The sequence below is a fragment of the Ptychodera flava genome, chromosome 1 (genome assembly GCF_041260155.1).
Source record: "Ptychodera flava strain L36383 chromosome 1, AS_Pfla_20210202, whole genome shotgun sequence".
Lineage (NCBI taxonomy): Eukaryota > Metazoa > Hemichordata > Enteropneusta > Ptychoderidae > Ptychodera > Ptychodera flava.
This window is the reverse complement of record NC_091928.1, coordinates 29470034-29494258: the sequence shown is the minus strand read 5'-3', so window position 1 is coordinate 29494258 and position 24225 is coordinate 29470034. Positions and strand designations below refer to the sequence as shown.

The window sequence follows — 24225 nt, the reverse complement described above, 5'->3', positions numbered from 1 at the left end:
CAGCTAATCAGGTAGAGAATAGCCCTAGTTATAAACTCCTTAGGTTGCTGTAAATTATGACAGTCTGCCAATCAGATACAGCTTTCCAAGCTGCTGCACATGGCCAGCAAAATGGAGTGAAATGGTTCTGTCAGTTGATATCTGCTGATACAACTCTGTGGAATACAGCACACTGTCTGTAGACAGCAGCAATGAGATTGAGCACATCTGACCCAGCAGTGCAGAATAAACAACAGTTACAAAAGAAACCAACCCTATTGTTATGTAAATCATTTACACATACCTTTAAGGCCAGGAGAAAGTTTTACTGTTATATGCAAATCACATTTCATGTTCAGAAGTAGGTTGCAAGCTGATTGGTCAGTGATGTCTTTTCATGTGGATATCAGCCAATGAGAAATGACTTGGGTCAAAGAAACATGCTTGTTTCCTGTTATTCAGAAATCTGATGTGTAAGACACTGACTATTGTATCTTCCAAGCTATTTTCAACCTGTTTTGTTGTAATATGATATCAAAACTGGTTCTAATAATCAAATCCTTTGGAGGTAAAACATTACCAGCATCCTACACCACTGAAATGGGTAAGCATACCCTGCTAGCATGGTACACCCATCAGGATTGGTCCACGTACCCTGTTAGCATGCTACACCTGTCAGGATTGGTCCATGTACCCAGCTTTGAATAATTACAATCTACCAATCAGCTATAACCTTCTGAGCCGCTGCACATTGGCCCAGAATGCATGAGGATATTTTTTTTCTTTTCATGCGTAAATTATGCATTTTACCTGTTTGCAACCAGACTATGGTACATGCCCACTGTTGTCAATAGGAAGAACTGACCCATGTATGGGAACATGGGGGTGATAGGGTTACAGTATAGCCTCCAGCCCTGGGAGTAAAAATCTGGCTGATAGATATATTAGGTCTCCAGGGAAAGATTACAACTATGACGCAAATAGTAACATAATGAACTGTTGCCGTTAAACATTTCACCCTCCCACCTCTTTCTCTCTCCTTAGTAGACCAGAGAAAATAATAAAGCTGGAGTGAACCCTTTGAGCGCAAAAATCAATTTTTGTTGCTCTTATAAAATATACCTCAGTCAATTTTTGTCAGATTTTTGCCAAAATTTTGATAAAAAGCTGTGGCCAATGAAATGTTGTGTTTGTTTGGTCCAAAATTTTTCTAAAAAATTACAGAAAAGTTCATAAAAATTGGTAAAATGTTGCACTAAAATTTTGGAGGGAAAAAATACAGCACTCAGAGGGTTAAAATAGTTTGGGAAAAGTTTAATGAGTGAAACGCCTCCCATTACTATGCACCTCTGTCAGACAGCACCGGTCAAGACATGCCAGATCCCATGCAAGTTACACAGGTAATAGAGTATAACAAAGAACATGCATTGAAGACTTCAAGCACATCTCGATGTGTTTAGATCATTTTCCGTACAAGGGATAGATTGATTCGGCAGTAAGGGCTTGGACAGATGGTGTAGCCACAGAAAAGAGAGAAAAATAATAATAGTACTTCAGATGCAGTGTAGTATAACATGCCAGCAGTATTGCATTCCAGTACTACCAATAATTTACCAACTTGTTTTGAAGTCTTATAAGCTACATGTATCTAATATTCTATTCACATTTCTTCCAAGTGTAGAACACCTGTTTCTATATTGAAGGAGATATTTTTTTTTATGCTACTCTCAAATTTGTCTTCAACAGATGTTGGAGATAGGTGAGTTGAAATAGGCTCATTGACCTACTCACCCCCAGTTCCCTGTAAGCAGGTCCACACTCATCATTAATAGCAATGGGTTTAGGCCATACCATGGTTGCGAAAGGGTAAGATTTAAGGGGGAGAATTGAAAAATTTTAAGGGAATGGCCGCAAGTTGAGAAATAACACATGGTGCAATAGATTTCTCAATACAAGTGGATTTGAATTTTTTTCTTTCACGTAGACATCCGTAGCGTATGTTAATGGCCCTTGGGGCATAAACAGCAGCTCTTGTGTGTTCTGTCAGTGGGAAGTTTCTTGTACTCCCCCATTGGTTTCATACATGGAGGTGTGCATGTGCTGGAAGTGTGACAAAAGCTCGTATTTGCCGCTGTGCAGGTAAAGCGGGGAAAAAAATACTCCTCTCCCCCAGAGAGACAAATTCAGAGGACATGTCAAAAGATATGATTAATTCATCATTTTATTCGGAGCTATTCTCTGCGCAGGCAGGATTTGAAATTCATGAGCTTTCTCCGCGCATACACAAGTGCACAGAAACGGTCCAACACTTCCTTCTTCCCACCGTCGCACAGAATACATTGAAGGCTGCTCACAAAAGAGGATTTGGTTTGGTAATTTGCTCTCTCGCTGACAGATCAGCACTTTTGTCGTGACCTTTTACTTTGCGACCAGCTGAGAATCACTTGTGTTCTTACTCCCATTGTTCACTCCATGGTCCTGAAAGTACTAATCATACCTGTCCCAAATCCTGAAGTGATGGTTATTCGCCGAATGAAATCTTCTTAGCGGGTACTTCAGTTCACGTGAGGTCTGCGCAATTTGGTTTGCAGACATTATGTTTTATGGTATTTATTCACTTTAATCGTGGATAGCAGAGAGCCATCACTGTGGTGTAATGTTGGACAGCTTTTCATACTCCGAGTTTAATTACATGTTTTTTTCCAAAAGGGCAAGTAAACCTTCACTTCACGTTTTTTGAAACGCTTGACAAAATTTTGTTACAAATGCGTCAACGTTTTACACCTGTGAATAAAGTCAAGGCGAACGTTACAAGTTCAATCACTTTCATTGGATGTAATATTTCATCCAAGCAAATCAATGGATGATATGACAGACCTAAGCTGTGCTGTGTTATTCACATAGTCAAACAAGAATTCACAAAGCTGTCACCTGTAACAGTAATCTTCTTTGAAATCAAATTGTCTTGTCTTCAACATCATCATGGCATGATTGAAATACTTAACCACACAACTCATCACACCAGTGGCCACCTGCCAGGCTTTTCACCCTGTTTTCCCTGTACAAAAGCCCCCACTTTGTATGTAGCAGAAACGAGGGCTATGTAGCAAAAGTTTGGTGGCGGGAAGGGTCATGACACACTGACCATTGTGATCACGCATGGCTGAATGAGCTTCCACTGATTTCCACAACACATTAACCTTTGCACCCTCAGTTCCTTGTAAACACGTCCACACTCACCATTTGATAACAATGGGTCTGGGCCAAACCATTGTGGTGAAAGGGTGAGATACAGTGGGGTTTTGTAATATGCTCAGCATGCTCAGTATCAACTGATCTAGCAAAGAGGATAGCACCAAAAAATTGCTCACCCCATCCATGTTCTTATATCAGCAGTACTATACCCAAAAGCAGTGTGTTTACTCGCAAACTGCAATATGTGCTTGAACTTAAAAATTCCCTGAAATTCACAGTCACATATTAATTTTCATATTCTGATACCCAAACAGAATGTTAATGAACATAAATATTTACATCAGTGTTGAGTTTTTCACTCACACATGTCAAAGAATTACTTGTCACCTTTAACCTTTTGACCCTAATCCCCTGTACACAGGTCTGCAATCATCATTGATAACAATGGGTTTGGGCCAAACCATTGTGATGGGGTAATATATGGCACTCAGAGAGTGTCACATTAACATCATCCAAAGATGTTTTTGATGCCATGTCTTTGCTGTGAAATGGAATTCACCCTTTCACCACAACATTTGGGTATAGACTGGTTATATTAACTGGCTAGAAACTATAACAGTAACATTTGTTGATTGTTTTCACAATTTTTGTGTTGTATGTCAATAGCAAGTTCTTGTGATGTTCTGCTCCCCTAGGCAGGGTAAAATACCCACTATTTAGCTAGTCAACACAGCTTCTGTATCTGCAGAATGTATTGTTATTACATTTGAATTCTAGTCCTGACCAGAATTCACTTGTCAACAAGAATGCAGTCTACACATGTACAGGCTGAGTTGACAAGCTGAATACTGTGTATCTCAACATGCTTTTGGGAGTAGAAAGAGAAACTGTTGTTGATGTTAGCAACCAAAATAGTGGAAAACATCATCAAAACTTTCCGCTGCTGGCCCTTTAACCTTTGAGAGCCAAAGTCAATTTTTGTTGCCTTTATACAATATGACATCAACAATTTCTTTCAGATGTAGACAATTTTTTTCTGATTTTTCCCAAAATTTTGGTCAAAAAATGTAGCGCGTGAAAATTTATATCCATTAAATCCAAAATCATGGAAAAAATTACAGAAAAATTCATAAAAGTTGGTAAAATGTTGCCCTGATATTTTTTGGGGAAAAATTACAGTGCTCAATAAGTGCCGTTGGACCTGTCCACTGTAATGTAAGGGATGGAAGGGTCATTGCCATTCAGAAGTTCAACTCGAATTGCCTCAGCCTGGCTCACTACCTCACCACCAGTCTTCTCTCATTGTTTTTTTCTCCTTTCCAGGTCAGAGCAAAGAACAGGCCACATCTCCGAGCACTGCCAGCACCAGCAGCTCACTGAGCAGCAGTTCCAGCAACGACAGTAAGGTAAATCTTGCCACAGATAGGGAAAAAATAGCACTAGAGGCACTGGCACATCAGTTATGCTTGAGAACATCCACCACCTCCTCCTCCTCCTCCTCCTATGCCACCAGTGACGTAGAGAAATCGTATCAACCACCGCATGTTTACTCCACTCTCGGACATAGTAACCAACAGGTATGAATCGGCACTTTTCAGAACAATGTCACGAGATTATCCATTCTTTGCAACGTTTACCTCCAGATTTGAACTCGGCTCTGTCAAGTTTTTTTCATTACAAGTGTCCAGAGGGTTATTGACACTGCACTGCGTAGTGAAAATGGACAGTCCATTTTATTGGTTTTACATGAATTGGAAAAGTCAGTGTTGGCCTGGTCTGTGACAGGCCTGTATGCCAAAGACTGAAAGAGACACTTACAGGGACAGCTTGTCTCATATTCAAAATTCTCTAACGTTGCTAGACTCTTTAAAAAAAAACCTTAAAAAACAGTAAATCAGTCCGGTTGCTGCAAATGTCCCTTTCCAGTCGCCTTTGTACAGTTGTGATACGTTTAGTTGGCAGCAGTGGGATTACAATCCTATAGCATGGTGGTCTGTGACAGAAAGTCCCACAACCACCATAATTGATTCAACTTCTTGTTTTATCAAACATCTGAGTGCTTGAAATTAATCAAAAGTGAAGCCCCCACCGCCCACAACAATGTCTCCGAGCAGTCCTGCCTCCCAACAAAGCAGTAAATCAACAACTTTTTAAGCCTTTGAAATGTTACCATGACCACGAACCCAACCATAAATAAGACGCAAAAGCTGATCAAATCCAAAAAAAGCCTTGCTGTGTATTTCTTTACGATTATATGCTTTTGTATCTAATTTAAACAGAGATTTGTTAAAACATTGAGATCAATACTGTTTGTCATGCGTATTGTGCCATTGTTTGCAAAACGTCAAGTATTGTCCAATTGTTTCCCCCGAGTGGTTTGTACCAAAACATGTTTATGTCCTAATTATCTGAAGTCATCTCAGTAAAAACACTGCGTCAGTCTTTTGTCGTTCTGTCTACACAAGTTGAATTCTCGGCATTTCAGTTTTTGTTTCTGTAACAAATCAGCAATGCTGTATGCCGCACACCCCCCCCCCCCCTCCAAGGATAGTATCACCACCAAATTTAGAAACAGCCAAACACAGTATAACTAAATCAGAACTGTTTTCACAAAATCATTATACACTTCACCTTAGCAATGAGTTCACAGTTTCAACTACCTGTTCGAAGATAAAAGAAATACTGATACAAAATGAATTCCTGAAGTTATCGATACAACCCTCTGCTTTGATTACAGCTACTGTCAAGCATTTTGTGTCGTTGTCTGCAAAATACAGGTGTGAAAATCACAGGACTAACAAATATTTTGATTCTCAGATAAATTATTCAAGCGAGACCCCCAAATTTTTGCTCAGTCTGCTGTTCGGCATGTTAGAGACAGGCAAACTGAGACCTAAATAAAGCTAGAATTAAAAACATTCTTTTGTTTGTAAACAACCATATCTTAAACAGTTAGCCAGTTCCCTTGTTTTCCTCCCATAACAAACAATTCAAATGTTGATAAAATTGATTTGTTGAGCAGTGTCAACGACGAGTGGATAGGTTCTAAGTTCCATGCTGTCAACCATGCTATTGAAGCATGTGTTTAACTGTAGACGGAAGCTTTCTGAATAAAACCCAGCACAGCAGTCGTATCACATCATAGAAAGCATTTTTCCTTCCCTGAACCTTTCGATTATGAAGTGCTGCTTCTATAAAAAAATCCATTTTGAAAAAAAAAAAATATTTGAAGTATATTTTGAACTTTGTGAGCTGCAGTGCATGTACCATCATGTCAAAATTGAGAAAAAAAAATTTTAACGAGTTTGCAATGTTTGTGGTAGTGCGCCCTCTATCAGATTGATGGTGCACATGCCACATGGACAAACAAACAGTGACCACACCGAGGAAAGCACCAAGAATGGATAATCTCTATGACATGTCACATCCATTGTTATGTCATTTCATTCATCGTGGTTTGTTGTTTATTTTCATGAACAGTTAATACATTGCATGAGTTTTGCTGTGAAATGCAGTGAGTTTACAGCAAGGGTCAAAGGTCAGCTCTTCGGGGTTGATAAACCTTGAGCGTTTGCCATGTTTTGCAGTGTAACATCTCTGTCATTGTGTGTGTACATTTCAAGCATGCCTGCACATCTGCATGTACGTTTCCTGCCATGTGATAAATGTACATTGCACGGCTTGCATCATCCAGAGATTTGTTCGGAGGCTGCAGACTACTACCATAGTATCGAAAGAAAAACCAAAGTCGAGCTCGCATTCTCCTCCTAAATGTAAGCCAAAAAACAGATTTCTGCTGACAAAAGTGAGAGTTTGAAGTTATTTTTGAGACATAGTCATTTACAAATATTTTCATGTATCAACAAATCTAGGATTATGTATCTACTCAACATGAACTGCTTCATTTGTACCACTTCATTGTGTGTGTGCTTCATAAAGCATCAGCTGATTGGTTGACTTCCAGCCATTCAGAATGGCTCTACCAATCAGAAGTGCTGTTCTCTGTCATGTCATGAGCAAATTTGTGACTCACTTTATTCTGACAGAACATCAGCAGATGTGTGGATTATTCCCTCAAAGATATTCATACCGGAAATATTTGTTCAGTCAGCCAGTTACTCATAAGACAAGCGTACACAGATTCCGTGTTGACTCAAAATACTCAAAATTTCGGTACAAAGGTTTGCTGTTTACTTTTGTAAAACCCTTTGAGCGCAAAGTCTATTTTTGTCACCTTTACAAAATATATGCCATTCAAATTTTGTCAGATTTTTGCCAAAATTTTGATACAAAATTATAGCTAATTAAATGTGATGTCAATTTGGTTCAAAATTATCGAAACAAATACAGAGAAATTCATAAAAATTGGTAAAATGTTGCACTAAAATTGTGGTGGAAAAATTTCAGCACTCAAAGGGTTAATTTGAAGGAAAGGAAAGGAAAATAACCCCTTTCAGCAAGTTGTTTGAAGAATTTTAACCTTTTCTCCCTGGATGCAAATTGTATTGGTCCAATAATAACATGAAAACAATAGGACAGTGCCATTTATGGTTGTAAATAGGTTGCTTCATAACCTTGCATACTGGCCCTCTCATCATGGATCAAAGAATCGTATATCGACCTCAAATGTTAGATTCTGTCATGTTTTCTTAGTTAGAATAGCAACAAGATTTAAACTGGTCTCCCCATGAATGCTGAAGATTTCTTCTAACTGTCAAGTTTAGTCAAAGTATCGACAGTAGAGGGGGTATGGTCAAATGGATATTTTATGTGACAATTTTTTTTTGGTTTTCTTTCCCAGTTATAATGTCATGCGTAGACACATGGTTTGAACACTGTTGTACAGATCAACGAATTATAGTGATTCAGTATACTAACCTGTTCACTCCCATTTTTGCATAAACAGGTCCACAATCACCATTAATAACAATGGAATAGGGCCAAACCATTGTGGTGAAAGGGGTAAAAAATATTTTCAGATTTCTCTCAACAGTTCACAACTGTACAGGCTGAGTTGATAGTGTTAGTACTCGGGATTTCAATAATCTGAAAGGAATAGAATAGGAAACTTTGGTTTATACGTGTTCCAAAAATAGTGAAAAATATTACGAGTTTGAGCTCCTGTCCCCTCGCATTGGATTCCTGACATGTGTCGTGCCACATCAAGGCCTTGAAAATCAGATTCAGATTGCAGAATCACATCCAAATTGTTTGATGCAGTCTAAACTCTACACTATTAGTTCCAAATTGATGTAACGGCAAAATTTACATTTTCCACCTAATAAAACATTATTCAAGGCTGATGAATGTAGATTTTGATTTACAGTATCTTGAAGGTCAGTGTGGTCTTTTTGAGCCAGCATTATTTGCACCGTGAGGTCAGTCAAGCTCAAGGGTATTTTAGATTCAGACTCGTGTAGAATCAGCAAGGTCAGCTTAAGACATCAAGATCAGGTTTAGAATTTATCAAGGTCGTGAAAACTAAAATGTGCATTAACTGGTATGGTATAGATGATTTTAGTTCATGGCATCCCTTTTACCAGAAAGGTTTTTCCCCCTCTTTATGTAAAGATGTGTTGAGTTTCAAAAATTCAATTGCGTGCAGACGCGGATTCAGATGTGCTTTTCCCACTGACAGTAATGAGATTTAGATTCATGCATTTTCCAATGAATCAATAAAATTGGCATTCTGATATTTATAAAGGTCATTCTCCCGGTGAAAAGAATAAAATTCAAATTTATTCCATCTCCAAGGTTGATAAAAACTCTAAATTCAGATCCCCCATCCTCCTTAAATGGTAAGGTCATTTGAGGTCGTCACAATTTTTATGCCTGGAAGGCAGGGGTATTTATTAACATGCTAAGGTATACTGTCTGAATTCTAACAAAACGCTCTTATTGCCCACATAAAAGTTAAACTACAGAACCCCACAATGGTTTGATTGCCATTTATGAAACACCTCGGCATACATTAAACATGTAACATTTTGCCTCGGCATACGGCATAGATCTAGAAGTAGCGTACCCACTTTGCAGAAATTTCGAGAATTTTTTTCTGAAAACAATCATGATTTAAAGGTTTTTCGTGAAAAGTCAATTGGAAAAAAACAGACTCAATGTAATTCAATGTAAATATACTTTCTTTTTATGAAAAATGTATCAAAATATATTTCTTAACAGACGTTACATTGCATCTAGACTTACAGCATGGTATTCTGAAAACAAAATGGAAGAGAGATTTCTTTTATGCCAAAGAGTTACTGACTTCGTGAAAATTTTAGTTGTGAAACATAAAAGTATTTAATGAATCAACATTGCCAGTCAAATTATTTATGAGTAGTTCTCCAAGGTAAATTGTAACTACAAAACAACCGGACTTTAACAAACTTTTTTGCAAGTAGACAATTATATTGTTTCACCTTGAGAAAATTTCAAATTAAGAAGTTTGAATGATGCAGTCCAAAATCCAATGTATGTTTAGTTAATTTAACTGGTTATATTTTGTAGTAAAGTTTAAATCAAGAACGGATGAATGATTTCAAATCTCATCACCACTTATGTGTAGAATAAGACTTTCAATTTAACCCGCTGTCACTGACATGGTTTGGCCCAATTCCATTATTATCAATGGTGATTGTGGGCCTGTTCACATGGAATAAGGGACGAACAGTGATATGACTGGGTGCTCAGGATAGATGTGACAATTTGAATAGGAATTTACAGACAATACATAATGGAAATCTGCCTTACATGTAACAGTGTTCTGTTTTTCATCAACCATTTAACCTGTCTCAGGAGGGCGGTGAAACACTTGACAGAACCATATGCGTACATCATGAGAGTACTTGCACCCATATCCCAGTTGTGTCAGTGAAGCAAGGATTTGAAAAGAATGGCATTGAATGAGCTCAGAACATCCGAGAATTTTAAACAACTTTCTCGACTTTCTCGACTTCACAGGGAATGAAGGACAGAATGGTGATCGATCTGACTGAGGAAGAGGAGCGCAACAAGTTGGAACAGTGTAAGTGCTGGAAAGTGGAAACCCCGTCTCTGCCGTAGAGGGCGCTATACACCCACACTTGCTTGATATTTGGTCTGACTTTTTCTCTCTTCTTCCGTGAGACAGACACATAAACTCGTCCTTTGATGAATACATTTTTTTCCGCTTAAAGAGCAATATAAAGCCACCAAATATATAAGTTTATGGATTTATTCCCAAATATTCTGTAAATTTGAGATAAAGTGGGATCTCCTGGTTCCTGTAGCATTGTAGAGATTGTAGAGATGGCAGAAATGGCAGAAACAAACATACTAGTACATGATACAAAAAAATTCAAACTATGGATTTTTGTGAACTCTTTCATTTCAAGAATTCCAAAATATTTTTGACTGAAATTGTTGATAGCATACTTTTCTAAAGGTAATTCCTTTGAAGGTGGCATGCACAACGGAATTGAAAACTTAAACCTTTTCTCAGACCATCCTCCAAAACTTTGAACCATTCTCTTTCAAAATCAAGAAACGCATCCAGATAAACTTAAATTATTTCATATTTTAAATTCAAAATGGCTGCAATCCTTGTGTGAACTCAATGGGGGAAATTAAATTTTCAATTTTCACACTAATGTGCCTGTGTATACTTAAGATACCCAGTGATCTTTAAAATGAGATCCCCCACAAACGGTAGACCAAAAAGCATAATGAAAGTTTAAGAGTTAAACATCTGTCCCAGAAATGTATTTAACTTGAGGAAAACTTTGTCTCTGACTGCTTGCCATAGGTTTAACCAATGAGATGCATCACATTTGGCAGCCAGCTGTATTGTTCATCTGTCTTGGACTAAAATTTTGTCATTTTGATGTTTTCCTGTGAAGCACACTTCAGGGAAGGGCACATCACAAATTAAACTATCCTGTATCTTGTCATCTTCAGTGTCTCCGAGCAGCGCCACCATTGCCAGGATGTATCGAGACGGGAGACGCTACCAGCCGAACGAGCCGCACATCAAACGACCAATGAACGCTTTCATGGTGTGGGCCAAGGAGGAGAGGAAGAAGATTTTGTCCATGCATCCAGACATGCATAACTCAAACATAAGTAAAATACTCGGTAAGTTTGTTGTCAATTTTCCAGGATCAGTCGCCACTCTGTAGGTGTTTTTGAACGACATTCCATTTCAGAACAAAATGATCGAATTGTATTGTGTGGTGGTTTGAAACTACAGACGGGTATTCTTATCCTTCAGAAATCACTGTTTTTCATTTTAAAAAATGTTAAGGGAAATATTAATGGCGGTGTTGACAATGTCACACTTATCTGACGAAAAACTTCTTTTTTAAAAGTTTACTGGAATGATTGGTGCAGTGTACTTTGTGCAAGGACTTTAAAGTCTTCAGCATCAGATTTCTTGGTTCATTTCTTGATATTGGTCCTATGATGGACATATCAAGTATATGTGTGCAGTTTGGAGTAGGCTTAAGGTTAAGGCTTGGGTAACGTCCCTAGTGCTGTTCTATCTGTAAGCAGAGATGAGGGCGTGTTTTCCCAGCATGTTTAACAGCTTCTTACCAATGTAAAGTCAGTAAATTCTCCATCAGATTTGAACCCACAACGTATAGCGGCACCAAGTCACCCAGGGAAGACATCACAGTCAAAACTGTTTGGCTAAATCCACACCTTTCAAAAGGGCAGTTCAATAACCGTTTCTACAATATTTCTGACTGTGACTTCTCCACATATTGTAGAGTTTGTGAAGCACTCGCACATATATACTTGCTATCATACATTGCACACCAACTCAATTAAAGCTATGAATACATCGCTAAATAGAGCTTCAGATAGCCTTGGGGACAGTTCTGTCCACCAGCATAACCATCCACCCAGGGTAGAATGGAAAAAATGACGTCAAATATTATTACAAAATTCATAACCCCAAAATGCGTCTTGACTATGTTTTAAAGATCATTGAAAACATGTCAAAATATTTCAACTGTGTGCTGCCTGTTGAGACAACTGCCCTCGGTGTTGTTGATGTGATGTGAGAAAGAAGTGGGCATCGTAACTATAGGAGTTTACATTGTGACTACAGGAGAACATTGTGACCATGCGAGTTGATATCGTGATTATAGGAAGTGACATCTGAAGTCTTAGAGTAGATATTTAAGCAATAAAGCACACCAGCGATGGTATACCATGAGATTTTGACCAGTTCATGACATATATGCACGAGCGATAGCGAGGCATTTATGTCGTGAACTGGTCAAAATCCTGTGGTATACCGTCGCTGGGTGTGCTTTATTGCTATTATATCATAACAGTATATTGAAATTCTGGCGTGGAACATCAAAAACGGATTTTTGCTCAAGCTGGAGAGCTCGCACGTATGCCAGCCGTGGTATATCGCCAATATACCACGGTTCTTTTCACATCTCGACAAATCAGAGCACTGTATTTGCGCCATCAATGTACTGATATGATATAATAATTAATATATAGAGGCTGACATCTTGACTTTTGTCTCAATCAGGTGCCAAATGGAAAAATATGTCAAACCAGGACAAGCAGCCGTATTACGAGGAACAGGCGCGACTGAGCAAAGCGCATCTGGAGAGGTACCCGGACTACAAGTACAAACCACGTCCAAAGCGTACTTGCATCGTGGATGGCAAGAAGCTGCGAATCAGTGAGTATAAAGCCCTGATGAGGGCCAAGCGACAGGAGGTGCGGCACGTGCTCTACACGAGTGAGGCACAACGGATCGCCGTGCAGCAAGCTCTCGCGACCATGCCGAGCCAACCCATGGTGCGATCCATGTCGGCCAACTCACCGTTAATGGATCACCCGTACCTGAACTCACCAGAGGGGGCAGACATGCACCACAATATTAAGGAAGAACCTGCGGAAGACGCATGAGAAACTTCTTGTGAAGAAAATGATAGGAACTAGCAACTCTGGTATATTCGCTATCTGTAGGTAGACAAAAAAAATGTAGCAAAAAAAGTTGGTTTTGACACATTGTTGTGAATTGTATACAAATTGTAGCATGAAATGTACACTATTGTAATGTATCTAGAAATTGAAATGTGTTTACTGGAGAAAAAAAAACTGTATGTGTAACATACATGTAGGCTTTCAAATTGACAAAATAATTGTGAAGAATGTCAAAACTGACAAGATAATTGTGAAGTGTTGAAAAATTAACGAAGAATTGTGGAGAAACTGTGGGATCGTTTCGGTAGCTGTAGATAAATCCTTTCACTAAAATTGTAAAAAAATTGACTAGAGTGTATAGAAAATTTTATTAATTTCTTGTATGAAACAATGAGTACACACCAAAATTGCAACTTTTGGATTTTCTCTTTCCTGACAAACTGACCAAAATAACAAAACTAAATGTTTGTTTACTTCGAAATCGCATGCAGTAGAGGAAAAAAAGAAAACAGATTGCGTGAAACTCATTGACTGCATTGTGTACAGCATTCTCTGTATCAACGGTCAAAAAAATGTACCAGAATTGTAAAAAACACAAAAATCAAACAAAAATAATCTAAAATTCTTCTTAGCTATGTGTAAAATGTTATTTAATGTAAAACTGAAATCTTATTTTATATCTGATGAGGCAGGGATGTACTTACCTTTTCTTTATCCTGTCATCCCCGTGGATTCCACCAAAGTACATTTTTCCCACTGTTCCGTGGTTCATACCACTCTGAAATGGGGGTGCGCAGACATGCATTTTGTAATCAATCTAATCGGCCAACTGCTTGTACTTTTCACTGAAACTTGCGAAAACACCCAGTAACGTATTGTTTCTTCTGTGAATTCACTTCTGTTGAAGGAAAGGCTGCCAAAGAAATCAAGGACACCAATATGTCATATTGACATTGTGTTGAGGTTTCGAATTTCCAATCCTGACATAATTTCTGATCTTTGAGTGATAACTGGCCAATTCTGTGAATAATATAGGCATGAGGTTTTGTGAGTTTTATCTTCCGTGATGCTACGTCACACAATCAAATCAGGGCAGATACATAGGAATGACTGGTGTACCGGATCTTGCCAGCCCTGTCTGCCTGTAGAGTGGTCAAAATACAAAGTAAACATATTTCAACAATCATTTTACATGACCAAAGCACTCAGGGCAAACAAGACTCACTAAACTTGATGTCACGCCTGATTTTCAGTCATTTAATTTCTTACTTTCCCACTTGTTTCTTTCACAGCCTGTGTCCAAACTCATGTTTTATTTTCTGTATGCATCATATAATATCCGGATAACTCAAAGAGCAGTGAAACATTTCATCTTAGCAGAATTTTTTCTCCCAAGTTCAGTGTAATTTACAAGTATGTTGAAATGAGATTTTTTGTGGGCATTTCTGACACGCTTTTCACAGAAAACTTGTGATAAGAGACCTTGTTGGGATTTACTGCAGTTTATCGGAGAAATCATGTTGTAATTTGAAAGATAAAAGTAATTTTTTGGGCATAAGTTGGGCCAAGCCCGCTGCACAGAGAATTTATAATTTTCAGGTCCATGAAATGAATATTCATGTACATTTGAATATTCATGAATGATTTTGAATATTCATAATAGTGTTTATGAAATTTAAGTCTCTTGTCTGTAGTTTTCTGTATGGCCTTTGTATATAGAGAACACATCATTGCCAACAGACCTCTATATCAGGCCTGCATTTATTTTTCAAAGTCAGCAGCCTAAGTAAACATTCAGAGATCGTTTCATCTCAGCTCTTAACAGAGGGCGCTGTTTGTCTCACTGCTGCAAAGCTGTTACTGAAAAATAGCTTTAAAAATGAAGAAGGCTCTTTAAAAATGTCGACCACTTTCTGAAACCAGTATTCATAGTATTACAAGAGTACTTACCAAGCAATTATGTTAAAACAAGGTGTATACTTTCAAAAAGTATTTTAAGCCGTAACCAAAAACTTCATGCCTAAAAAGGACCAAAAACGTTGAACATGCTGACAGTCGTGTCGTTTCTCAATACCTTTTGTAACCAGATGAAAATTGAAAAAAAAATTTTCCTGCAAACTGGGGGGAAAATGCGTGTCTGGCAAATCAAACCAAACTCTGAGACAACATTCTGCCACTTGAAACTCTAAAGGGCATCTAGCAAGACTCAACTCTGCCATATAGAATTTTTATCGAAAAAGAAGATATATAATAGAAATTTTTTGAAAAGTCTAATATTCTTTCCTGTGTGAGTAGTACCATAGTCTAAATAAGACAGAGTCAATTGCAGAATCTAAGCTTCGACTGCCATGAAAAGATTTTTTTATGAATATTTAGTGATTTGTTTTTTGACGATTCGTACTGCCATAGTTGACATAACTTTGATCATTTTGTGACAAGTTGTCACTGAAAAATTTCTCTGTTCTGGGTATTTTTATAATAATTCCTGATCTCAAATGACAATAGTTGGTATTTCTAATACAAAAAGACAAGACGGATTGAAGGTTTCAGAAAAACTCTGGGTATTTCTGATTTACGGAGGTCAAATTCAATGGGTGAAGTTCATAGGAAGTCAAAGAACTGCACGTCCTTTTGCCAGCAAGGTCAAAGTGCACTGGGCCCAGATTGAACTGTTTTGCAAATCACCATAATCCTAGGGGGTCAACTTAGTTCTTGAAATTAGAGAGGCCCCTAAGAAAACCTCTTTTCATAAAAGAGATTGGGTCTTGTGTTTTTTTTCAAGTGTGCCCCCTTGGCTGTATAAAATGATGACATCATTGGCAAGGTGAAGTCCAAAGAGACTCAGATTGACGACCAAGAAGTCAGTTAGAATGTCTTTGTGACTCGGCGGGCCTTGATATCACCATGTCATAGTAACACTGCTACTTGAAACCTGTCAAACCTTGTCAAACCATAGCTTTCCCAGTGATTTTGTTCTTCCTTAAAAAAAAGCGAAAAGTATCGCAAGGTAGTCATCATATTCTGTCGTAGGCCATCTGAACCAAACATAGCCGTTTTTCCTACTGGCTGAGCAAGCCGGTTCAAACCAGTTCCTCTCAAATTTTACCACTCACGAAAAGCTCTTCCTAGCTAAAGAAAAATTATGCAAATGCTTACAGCTTTATTCTAGCAGGAACCGGTTTGAACTAATTACCGGCCAAAAATCAGAGCGTCTTTTTTTTAATATATTCGTTAAAGTAGAAAGTTATAAAAAGAAGTGTAAATTTATGTTGTGAGATGAAAGAGAAGAGGCCATTATATCGTGTTCCCCCAATATATATATTTTTTTCACAGTAAGGTTTTATTTGTAGTTTCCAGTAGACTTTCAGTCATGTGATCATTTCGAAGACTGCAATTATCGTATGGTCATTGTACTGCCAGGATGTATGTAATAGAGAACACCAGTGTTTATTGTCATATATTTGTAAATTTAGTCTCAAAGTTTTGAAAACGTCTATAAAAACTAAATTTTTCTAGCCAGAAAGTTTGTTTTTTTCCTGTGGTCTCACTGATGGGACTAGTGATGTTCTGTCTATTGAACAGTCATATGACCAAATCTGTCCAATCAGGAGTCTTGTTTAATATTTCAGTAGTAACACCAAATATGGCAATTTCATTAGCATAAGATTAACATTTAAATAATGTACCAACCTATCAGAACAAAGTGTTCTGATCATGTTTTATGAAAGCTGTATAGAGATTCTTTGTGATCTAATTCAAACTTGTTTTTTTGTGTGTTTTTTTCCTGTGGAGTAGAATTTTTTTTTTAATAATTATGATCGCAAAATATTACATTTAATTCAGGTACAAACTATTGTTTTTATTGAATTATGAAAGACAAATACTAATTTTGAGTATAATTAATAAGAATGCAAATTAGAAAAAAGTGCATACATAATGTATATTTTCTGTTAGTGACTTTGTGGCAGAGTTTATTTTTGTAGTATGGTTGACTATAAGATTAAGAACGTGGAAGCAGTCATTCGTAAATCTTAAAACAATTAGGTGCCAAACGTTACTTAAATAATTTTGAATTGATTAACTTCTTGAAGTAATTAAGGAGGGAAAAAAAACAATTTTAACAGTTGTAGGGCGTGTTAAATGCTATGTCATCTTTGTACTTGTAAATCTGCGTTTCTCAGTGAATTCAGGTCGTGAAAGTCCTTCCTGCGTCAGCCAGAGAAACATCCACCCCTTTGAGCAAAATGGTGGTGCTGCCGCGGTCAACAACTCCCTATGGTCGTGGCATTGACCACGTGCTGTTGTGAACTGTACCTTCAGAGGTGCGGGTTTTTTTTATTTTGCAATCTGTCGCATGCATACCAGTAGTCTCTAGAGTTAAGTAGTTCCATGCGTTGATATAATTTTGCCCGTTGAAATGTTCAGACCAGAATCAAGTAATATCTGGCTTTCAAAAGAGTGGTATTGCACAATCAGTATCTAGTGTTTCTCATGACTGTTCAGATCCTATCAACCCCTCTCTTACATAGTGGATTAGTCCAGTGCAGTCAAGGATGGGTGATTCCACTGCAAAAGAGGGGAGGGACTCCATATATGGAATGAACAGGAGTGCCCTATAGCAGAACAGATTGCATGTGTACACTGCAGCTCTTTTTTTTGAGGGTCTGAAAGACAAAACTATGGTGAGGAAGATAAATTTCTTTCTTTCTTTCTTTCTTGCTTTTCCATACCTGCTATTCAGCTTTACGTTACATATAGCTTTACTAGTCTGAAATATTGAAAATATCTCTGTCAGTTTTGTCAATATTTGTAACATTTCTTGGTTGTCCGTTATGAACAATTTCTATTTCTGGTGGTGGTTGGTGCTAACAACTTGAGAAAAAAAGTAAATTTCTTTTCCTTTCTCTTGAATCTGCTTCTGACAGCCGACCCTCCCGCACCGTCTTCTCCACGTACTGTTAACCTTTCCTAGTGAATGTGGCTTGCTTCTGTTTGGGAGGAGCCTGGGGGTGTGATTTGTGTCCAAAAAAAAGATGTGAAACTCTTCCATATTTGCATCGAAGAATGTGTTTGGCATTAAACGATTCTTCGTTTGCTTCCTCAACGGGAACTGAAACCAAACCCTCACGCTATTGGCTGATCACGGTCAGCTGACCTTACCTACATCTCAAGACCATCGTGTAAATAAAAACAACCCCCTTCCCAAAGTCTATGATTTTTGCGTAATGTGATGTAAAACCAGTAGTACAATCATTTACGTAGAAAATTCTCAGGAAAATAATATAAGATAGCAATTAAAAAAAAAACAAACTTGTAGATTATATTTGTGGTTATAGCTTACTATAGTAGTCAAAGACTCAAAATGTGTTTTGTTTTATCATTTGTGAGTTTGGCTCAACAGTGTTGGAGGACCAATTGTGAAGTAACAATGCAGAAAAAAACCAAACAACCAAAGTATAATCCCCTTCACTATGCAGTCGGTGTGATCCCAAGTTCAAATTTTCACATGATCATACCATTGTGTGAGTAAAAAAAGAAAATCGGTTGTAAATCAACGTTTTTCGTTGTGTCATTTTTTATTCGAAACTTAATGTCAGCTTTATGGAAATCTCTCGCTTTTGACTTTTTTTTTTCACTGTTTGCGGTTACCTACAAAATGTCCTTTATCAGTGGCATTAGAGATTTGTGTCTGCGTGTTTCTTTCATGTTCCGAGACTTCTCCAGTATGTGTGTGACATGGCAACAAGGGAGGAGGGGGGATCTGACTAACAGTGAGAAAGTTTTCTGTGTTTTATCTCAAAGAAACTAGACTTTCAACATTGTAGAGGAAACAAAATGTAGTGTTGAAGGGAGATATAGGTTTTTTCAAGTGTTTTATGGGGAAATTGTTTTATGAAAGCTACTTGTTGTACTTACAACCAGATGTCAAAAAAAATCATGTAATTGTCAAGCAATGTAGTATTTTCATGTAGGATTAGATTTTGCAATTGTCATTGGGGCCAGTCAGCTTGCTTTACTAGATAACTGGTTTATTTTTCTAGAATTCTGGTTTTATTTAAGTTACTATGGTAACGTGGATCACTGCCAATTTTAGAGTTTTCATAGACATCCTGTCAGCCAAGAGGAGTCATCTAGGTTAATAAAGTGCGCCACCTAGTGTTACTGCCATCACAAATATTGTGCATTTGTTTTTATTTATTTTATTCGCACAGCACATCAAACGACAACGCTTTGCACAGCTGTACAACTGCAACCGGTACTAAAAATGATTGAATTATCACCATGAAATGTTTTGAACCAGGAAGGCAGCAAAATGACAACTTAGAAGAACAGACATGATTCTTTTACAGTTTATCACAATCAACGTGGATATCGTTTCTTGCACACTGTACATTCTGCTGACTTTCTTGACTATAAAAATTGAAAATGATCTGTGTAAGCAATTTATATGCTACTGATTGTCAGTAGCGTTTAGTTTCCAGCTGTGCAATGTGTTGCATGTGAATTACAATACATAAATCTACACATTCAGAAAAGTCAAAGGTCACATGGTCAACTGTTCCATCGCACAGAGAAAACTCACAAAGCCAAGCACGGCCTCATTTGATTTTATTTTTCAGTTAAAAACAGCATTCTCCATTTCAGATATTTCATTATGTTTTGTGTACATGAGTTTCAGTTCAATATGCTGACTGGCACTTTTTCATCAATAACTGTGAACAAACACAGGACAATTGACCTTGTGACCTCCTATGCAAGCCTAGCACCACATACAAAAGTGTAGATTCGTATCCTCCCAAAACAAAATCTCTTGGACACGTATGCAAGTTGTATCTGACTCTTTTAATTGACCTTCAGGTTATGACTGAAACAAGCAAAACAGATGAGCAATTTCTAATGTTTATAAAACTTTCATGTAAAATTAACAGTGCAGTGTTACTGTACATACATGGTATGTCTATAAAGAATGTGCAATATCTACGTAAAAGAAACATTTTCATTCACAGATTATAGAAAAGAAAAAGAAAGTGAAATACCTAGCAAACCTATGAAGTGCACCTTTCTCTAATTTTGTAGAACAGCGTTCTGACTTATGTATTTTAAACGGAGTCCTTTGTCTAACGTAAACTGGCAACTGGACGTCAAGACATCAAGACCGTATTGCAAAAAACTTAAACCTGCTCACACAGAGGTTTGAACAGAATGATTTTGATGTGTTAGCCGCCATTTCTCCAGGAACAAAAGCTAAATTCAAGATTCAGAGAATCGCTGCATTAATCCTTTGATCACCATTGTCAACTTTAGACTCCTTCCACAAAGTAGTCTGCTTATGTTCTGCTGTAATTAGATAAAGTATGTATGATAATTTGTTATAATTTTGACCAAAATCTAAAACCAGTGTCACGCTATACATTTTGTGTCGAAAGGGGAATACAGTCTCAGTTAAAAATGAAAGAAGATATAAAAAATTTTGCTTCAAATTTTGGCGGGAAATGTGGCAGTCAAAGGGTTAAAACCTAAACTGATATGGGCTTGCAACAACACCATATAAAACCTTAAGATGTCCGCAATTATATCATACCAGTATACTGATGGTGCAAATAAGGCGATCTGATTGGTCGAGACATGAAAGTGAACTGGTCAAAATCTTGTGGTATGCCATCGCTGCATGTGCTTATTGCTTAAGTAGATACAATTGATCTTGTGTTCTATCATTTGTTTCTGATCCATTTACTGATGTACAATTTCAAAATGACCCATAAACAATTGCCACAATTGAAAGAAAATAAGGCCACACTGGATCATATCACCAAACAGAGTGACACGCACATTTCACTCATAGCTTTGTCCTTGCAAAAAGCTAAAAGAAATTTGTCATGGACATTAGAGAAAGTTTGGCTTTCACGTAGTGCCAAAACAATAATCCTCTGAACTTAATGTAAAAAGGACCATGAATCTGCATAAGCACAGACAATTATTTATCATGTTGAAAAAAGGTAACAAAGTTTTTTTTCTATCTCTGTAAAAGACGTGATGTAATCCTCTGAAAACGGAATTGAAAGATTAACAAATTTGAAATCTAATTTATAACCAAGAGTTACAGCTGATTCATGGAAATTAAAAGTATCACTTTTAATTTTCCCATCATCAAGAAAATTTTAAAAAATGGGCACTGGCTTATTATGTAATTTGTCGATCACAAATTCATCTTTGACAATAAAGACAAGCAATATAACTTGGATATCTGTATGGTTTAACATCTAGACATGACAGAAGATCTATGATTTTGGAAATAACCTCAAAGTTAACATACTAAAATAAGTATCCTATTGACAACACAGACTTCTGTTTTAATCTTTTGACAGTAAATTTGTAGTCACAACCTTATAAATAAAATTAAGCCTACTAATAAATGTAGTTAGGTGATATTATCAATGGTATATGACCATGTGCGACCCTGCTTGACTCTACATAAAAAAAATATTCAAACAACAGAGGAAGCACAGCCAAATTGCAATTTGGTTGCCGCAAAATTTTCACGATGCATCATACGTGTTAAGAGTAAGCTATTGACAGCCGCATCTACAGCTTGTATTTCAAGAAAATACCTTTTGCTGAGAGTTGAGTTCATGTCAAAATTGTAGGATAGCATGGAAAATAAAGTATTAATATCAATGCTACACTCTGAAATTTCCCCTTTTGAAATGTAGAGACAATTTTCCGCATTTATATCTAAATTTAAATTTCTGCCTTGGATTAGTTTGGTACGCTGTAGGTGCCACTGCCATACCAGTTTGCATAATTACTGGGCTGCACCTGGCGAATGGACTGCGGATGAACGATGCTGTACTGGGAGGAAATGGCGTTGGCTGGCATCACCATGATCTGTTGATGGCTATTGGCAGTACTGCTCGTGGTGGTCTGGCTGGTCTCGCAGCCGGTCACCTCCGTCACCAGGGCAATGTCCTGGTTACCCTGGCCGCCACCCTGCCCCTCCTCACCTGGGTTGCACTCCCCCGGGATGTCTTCCTGGGTGCTCACTTCCACAGCTGGCACCAATGACTGTTGGTTGGTACCACCCTGGAATGTAGGGTGGCTGGTATGCACTTCAGCTGAGTTGAAACTGGGATGGCTTCCTTGCAAAGGGGAGGTACAGTTTTGCAAGTACGCTGGAGACAGATTCCACTTAGGAAAGGCCGATTGAAACTGGGGAGAACTGTCTATTCCTGCAAAGAAAAATAAAAAATACTGGTAAAATGACCAGAAATGGCAAGTATTTCTTCTTTCCTCCACGATTTATATGAAAATTTTCCTGGTATAGAAATAGTTCTGAACATATTGACACATTTATTTAGAATCTTGTGCGGGTTTTGATTTTTTTAAATGTTACTTTTGAGTGAAAAAACCTAGATTTTTCTGTGATAACATAAAATCTTGCGGACCCCAGCCATTGAAACACCTGGAAGAGAACCTTTTATTATAGGGATTTCCCCACTACTGTGCAAAGAAACCCATATAATTTTCCATGAAGCACTTGGTTGGCAACGGCGCATTCTGCTTGATAGAGAGTGATAACGTTATACTTTGTGACCCCATCCCCCCCCCCCCCCAGGTACATGATATACTAGGCTACCGAAATTTCATTCACGGTAGCATGGTCATCTCACCGACTATACATTGCTACTGTTTGGTCTTTTTCTTCAGATATGCATTGTCCATGCCTGTCTGTCTGTCTGTCTGTCTCAACAGCTGAAAGGCAATATACGGTCAAACGACGGATTTATGCTCGGGTCGTGTGGCCAACAATGAAAACCGCGACTGGTGCTCGGGGGTTGAACATGTGCGTTTGTTCATTTCGCGCCATTTTCGCTACCTCCGCACATTTTAGAGCAGTAACTATGAAAGGCGCAACTAAAACTTTCCACTGAAACTTCAGGCGAAGGATGTATTAGAATCTTTCGAAGGGTATTTTCATGGTTTGATTGTCAATGAAATACATATTAGCACACTTTGCAACATTGCACGGAAACGTTGGAGTAATAATTTACGTCAAATGTTCCAACATCTTGTCCAAATTTAGGAACATTGATCCAATATTGTGACAGAAACGTTCGGCTTAAAGTTAGGAACACTGTCGATATCTGATTAAACATTTACAAAAGCATCAGTATTTGAACATTTTAATTGGGCTAAAACGCAATTAGACTGAGTTGCAAAATATCTGAAATCGTATTCGTTCAACTTTTACGTCAGAACCCAAACTATTCCACTACGTATGCTTACCTTGCGAAGGGCGATTACACCTGTTCAGAAGTTGTCCACGAGTTTCCCAGGAGCATGTCATCAAATTTGGGCTCCCATGGTTTGATTTCTGGGCCACTTGGTGCATCTGCTGCGACAGCGACGGGACGATGCCACCGTCCATTTGTCGGAGGCGTGGGATGCTGATGCCGAGTCGCTGCTCCATCTTGTGGCGTCTGCGCAGCGCCACTTGCCGCTTCATGACTTCTTGTCGTTGCTTGACCAAGATGCAGTCTTGGCAGGTACAGTTGCGGAACTTGCAGACCGCTTTGTGGTCCTTCAAGCGGACCACGAAACCATGGTTCCGGCAGCGAGCGCATTTCGGCTGTTTGCCCGGCGTAGCCGCTTCGGACTCACTCTCCTGCCTTGCTGCACCAGTGGCGGTTTTCTCTTGACCGGAATCCGACTTTTTCGGTCTGGACAGCAACTCTCGAGTCTCTACTTCGACATCTGTGCGTCCATTGCGATCAACCTCTGTCAGAGAAGTTTTTGTACCGTGGGCTGGCATTTTGCGGATAGCTCTCAAGTGGACAAATGTCTGCAAACTATGAACTCGCCTGTTTCTCTTATCACGGTCAGAACAATACTGATACAATTGACCACAGGTTGACAATTAATACCATGGCAAATTTCCCGCCCCGCCCAAATTCGAATTTGTTACATTGTACTCTTTCTAGTAGAACAAATTTTGTTACCGTTGGAATTTGTTTACAACGAAAGATACGCGAAAATCAGGACAAATTGCTTAATTTGTCCCTAAATTCGACCGAAATAGCTCATCGAAGAATATTCGATTTCCAGTCGTTGTCACTTTTT

At 38.1% G+C, this 24225-nt stretch overlaps 2 protein-coding genes across 11 annotated transcripts in view; one reads left to right on the top strand and one right to left on the bottom strand.

Annotated features, from left to right (window-relative positions):
* Positions 1–19282, top strand: part of LOC139134738 (transcription factor SOX-6-like) — an 88739-nt gene extending 69457 nt beyond the window's left edge. For 5 of the 10 annotated variants that reach the window (XM_070701784.1, XM_070701776.1, XM_070701739.1 and 2 more), the window contains exons 3-6: positions 4498–4751; positions 10135–10198; positions 11110–11286; positions 12704–15341. In XM_070701784.1, the coding sequence (XP_070557885.1) occupies positions 4498–4751; positions 10135–10198; positions 11110–11286; positions 12704–13089 (881 nt within the window). In that variant the 3' untranslated portion in view covers positions 13090–15341. Of the gene's footprint in view, positions 1–4497; positions 4752–10134; positions 10199–11109; positions 11287–12703 lie in introns of all 10 variants that reach the window. The other 5 variants (XM_070701820.1, XM_070701793.1, XM_070701810.1 and 2 more) reach the window with 2 other exon arrangements.
* On the bottom strand, positions 19272–24021 carry LOC139134784 (doublesex- and mab-3-related transcription factor A2-like). Its single transcript, XM_070701846.1, has 2 exons — positions 23392–24021; positions 19272–22334 (listed from the first exon to the last, which is right to left on the bottom strand). Exons 1-2 carry the CDS (start codon positions 23915–23917, stop codon positions 21865–21867), a joined length of 996 nt encoding a protein of 331 aa, XP_070557947.1. The 5' UTR covers positions 23918–24021; the 3' UTR covers positions 19272–21864.
* Positions 24022–24225: the final 204 nt, after the last annotated feature.